The sequence below is a fragment of the Rhincodon typus genome, chromosome 39, assembly GCF_021869965.1.
Source record: "Rhincodon typus isolate 14 chromosome 39, sRhiTyp1.1, whole genome shotgun sequence".
Taxonomy (NCBI): Eukaryota; Metazoa; Chordata; class Chondrichthyes; order Orectolobiformes; family Rhincodontidae; genus Rhincodon; species Rhincodon typus.
Genome location: NC_063370.1, coordinates 5,765,931 through 5,768,841, shown reverse-complemented (window position 1 = coordinate 5,768,841; position 2,911 = coordinate 5,765,931). Strand labels below are relative to the sequence as shown.

Below are 2,911 nucleotides of genomic sequence, written 5' to 3'. Positions count from 1 at the left end.
GAAATTTCCAATCTGTGCACGCACAGACCCTCCAAGCAGCGAAGGAACATCAGTGCCATGGGCATCGGTGCTGGTATGTGCATCTTTCTCTGCCCTTGTCTCTTGTCCCTTGTAGGTCCCACACACGGTATCCCACGTAGGGGCCTGTGTAGTTTTAAGGCACTTCCTTTGAGTGGCAGACCAATGCCCGCGTCCTCCTCCCTGATGAGAAAAACCGAAACAGAAGTGGATTCTCCTCCTCCAGGTGAAGAGTACATCCCTCCCCTCAAATATGGCCCGACTGACCCATAAAGTTCTGCCCACTCTCTACCCTTGCCCCATGTCATCTGCCAACGGTCCTGCTCCTCACTCCGTCCATCCACAAAGCAATAACTCACTCCTCATTCAGGAAGACACCCCCCGAGCCCAAGTGAAAATTATAACCCCCACTGTGAACCCTCTTCTAGGGATGCCCACCTTGAAGGAATTATCCTTCTCCCTCTGGAAAGACCTGAGCGGATCTCTCTCTCCCAATGCAACCCTCTGGTCATCTCTTCGGCCCTATTTATTTCCCAGCTCCCTACCCCCTCCCCCATTTGTGAAGAAGGGTCCCGGCCCGAAACGTCAGCTTTTTTCCTGCTCCTCTGATGCTGCCTGGCCTGCTGTGTCCCTCCAGCTCCATGCACTGTGTAGTCACTTGGTTCTTGAGGTTTTTTACAGGAACCCACCAGCCCCCAACCCCACACTGCCAAGATTAAGGTTTAAATGCCAGAAATGTTCATAAACATATGGGATAGGGAACAGGAGGGTCACTCATCTTGAGTGGGGGCCATTGTATCAAACTCTTACCAATTGGAACCTGAGCCATTCAGCCCATCACGCCCTATTCTGGTGCTCCGGACCTCTGTACAAGGGAAATTTTTCTCCCTCACTGCACCCTCCCGTCTTTCCCTCTCTTGTTGGGGTCCTGTATCCCAAGCCCTTCCCCGCTGTGATTCTGCTTCCCCCCCACCCCAAAGCCCCCCACCCGCCTCAGTTTGAGAGCTGGGGCTCTTGGAGGTGTTTGCTGTGGAAAAAGGAGGGACACTCATCTTGAGATTGTGGGGCGGGGTGGGTTCTTGTATCAAACTCTTACCAATTGGAACCCGAGCCATTCAGCCCATCACGCCCTATCCTGGTCTTTATACTCCGGAGCTCTGTACAAGGGAAATTTTTTTCCCTCACTGCATCCTCCCGTCTTTCCCTCTCTTGTCGGGGTCCTGTATCCCCGCTGTGATTCTGCTTCACCCCCACCCCCAAACCCCCCACCCGCCTCAGTTTGAGAGCTGGGGCTCCTGGAGGAGTTGGCTGTGGCGTTTCTTCATGTGCTTCTCCAGGGTGCTGTAGATGCTGAAGGGGATATTGCATGCATTGCAGCGGAAGACCTCCTTGCCTGGCTGCATGTGCGTCTTCATGTGCCGGGTCAGTTTGCTGCTCTGGGTACAGGCGTAACTGCACAGCTCGCAGCGGTAGGGCCTCTCGCCCGTGTGGCTGCGCCGGTGCACTGTCAGGTTGCTGGCGTTGCGGAAGGCCTTGCCGCAGAACTCGCAGGTGTTGCGCCGGCGGGTACCCCCTCCCAACCCCTCGCCCGCACCCCGCCCGGCGCCCAGCCGTCTCGGGGTGCTGTGCCCGCTGACCGTCCCGCTGTCTGCCGACGCCGCCCGGGGTGGGCTAGACGAGCAGGAGCCGGCGTTCTCGCCGGAGTTCTCGGACGACGGGGAGGCCCGGGCGGCGGCGATGGCGGAGGAGGAGGAGGATGGAGGAGGGGGGACCCCCGGCTGCCTGCGGGAGGCCGCGCAATCGGCCAGCCACCGGGAGTAGAAGTTCCGGCTGGCCTCCTCCGACAGGTGGTCCTTCTCGGCCTTGAGGGGCCCCCTCAGGAGGCTGGGGCCCGGCGGTGGAGTCAGAAGCCGCCTGGAGTGAAAGCCGAAGCCGTTGGCCAGGCCGTGCGGCGAGGCCCCCTCCCCGCCGGCCGACTCCGTCTCACCATTGGCGAGGTCACTGTCCCCCTCCAACTGGAGGCCTTCTGACTCAGACAGGGCCTCGCTGGCCTGGCAGTCCTTCAGCTCCCCTGGTTGCTGCCGGTCTTCACCCAACTCTGGCTCCGGTTCCTCCTTCAGCACCTTTACCTGTTGTAATACACAATGTACAAACAGGAGTTATTGTGAATGTGATCACTGTGCAAACCAGGACCGCACCAACAGTACAGGCCTGCCTTTACACTTACCCCTCCTCACAGTTATTGTAGAATGTCTGCAGTGCAGAAAGAGGCCATTCAGCCCATCAAGTCAGTACCAACCCTCCGAACAGCACCCCGCCTTATCCTCATAACCCACATTTTCCATGGCCAATCCACCCTAACGCGCACGTCCCTGGGCACTATGGGTAATTTAGCATGGCCAATCCACCCTAACCTGCACATCCCTGGGCGCTATGGGTAATTTAGCATGGCCAATCCACTGTAACCTGCACATCCCTGGGCACTATGGGTAATTTAGCATGGCCAATCCACCCTAACCTGCACATTCCCTGGCACTATGGGTAATTTAACATGGCCAATTCACCCTAACCTGCACATCCCTGGGCACTATGGGACAATATAGCACGGCCAACCCACCCTAACCTGCACATTCCTGGGCACTATGGGGTAATTTAGCGTGGCCAACCCACCCTAACCTGCACATGGAATCCCTACAGTGTGGAAACAGGCCATTCGGCCCAACAAGTCTACACCACCTCTCCGAAGAGCATCCCACCCAGATCCGTTCCCCAACCCTGCATTTTCCATGTCCAACACATATAACCTAAACATCCCTGAACACTATGGGTAATTTAGTATGGCCAACCCACCCTAACCTGCACATCCCTGGGCACTATGGGTAATTTAGCATGG

General features: G+C 57.2%; 1 protein-coding gene across 2 annotated transcripts in view; it reads right to left on the bottom strand.

The window, feature by feature from the left end:
* Positions 1–1,292: 1,292 nt before the first annotated feature.
* The window catches only part of LOC109917115 (B-cell lymphoma/leukemia 11A-like), a 40,782-nt gene continuing 39,163 nt past the window's right edge, over positions 1,293–2,911 (bottom strand). For both annotated transcript variants that reach the window (XM_048618175.1, XM_048618176.1), the window contains exon 4: positions 1,293–2,147. In XM_048618175.1, coding sequence (XP_048474132.1) covers positions 1,293–2,147 — 855 coding nt within the window. The remainder of the gene's footprint in view (positions 2,148–2,911) is intronic.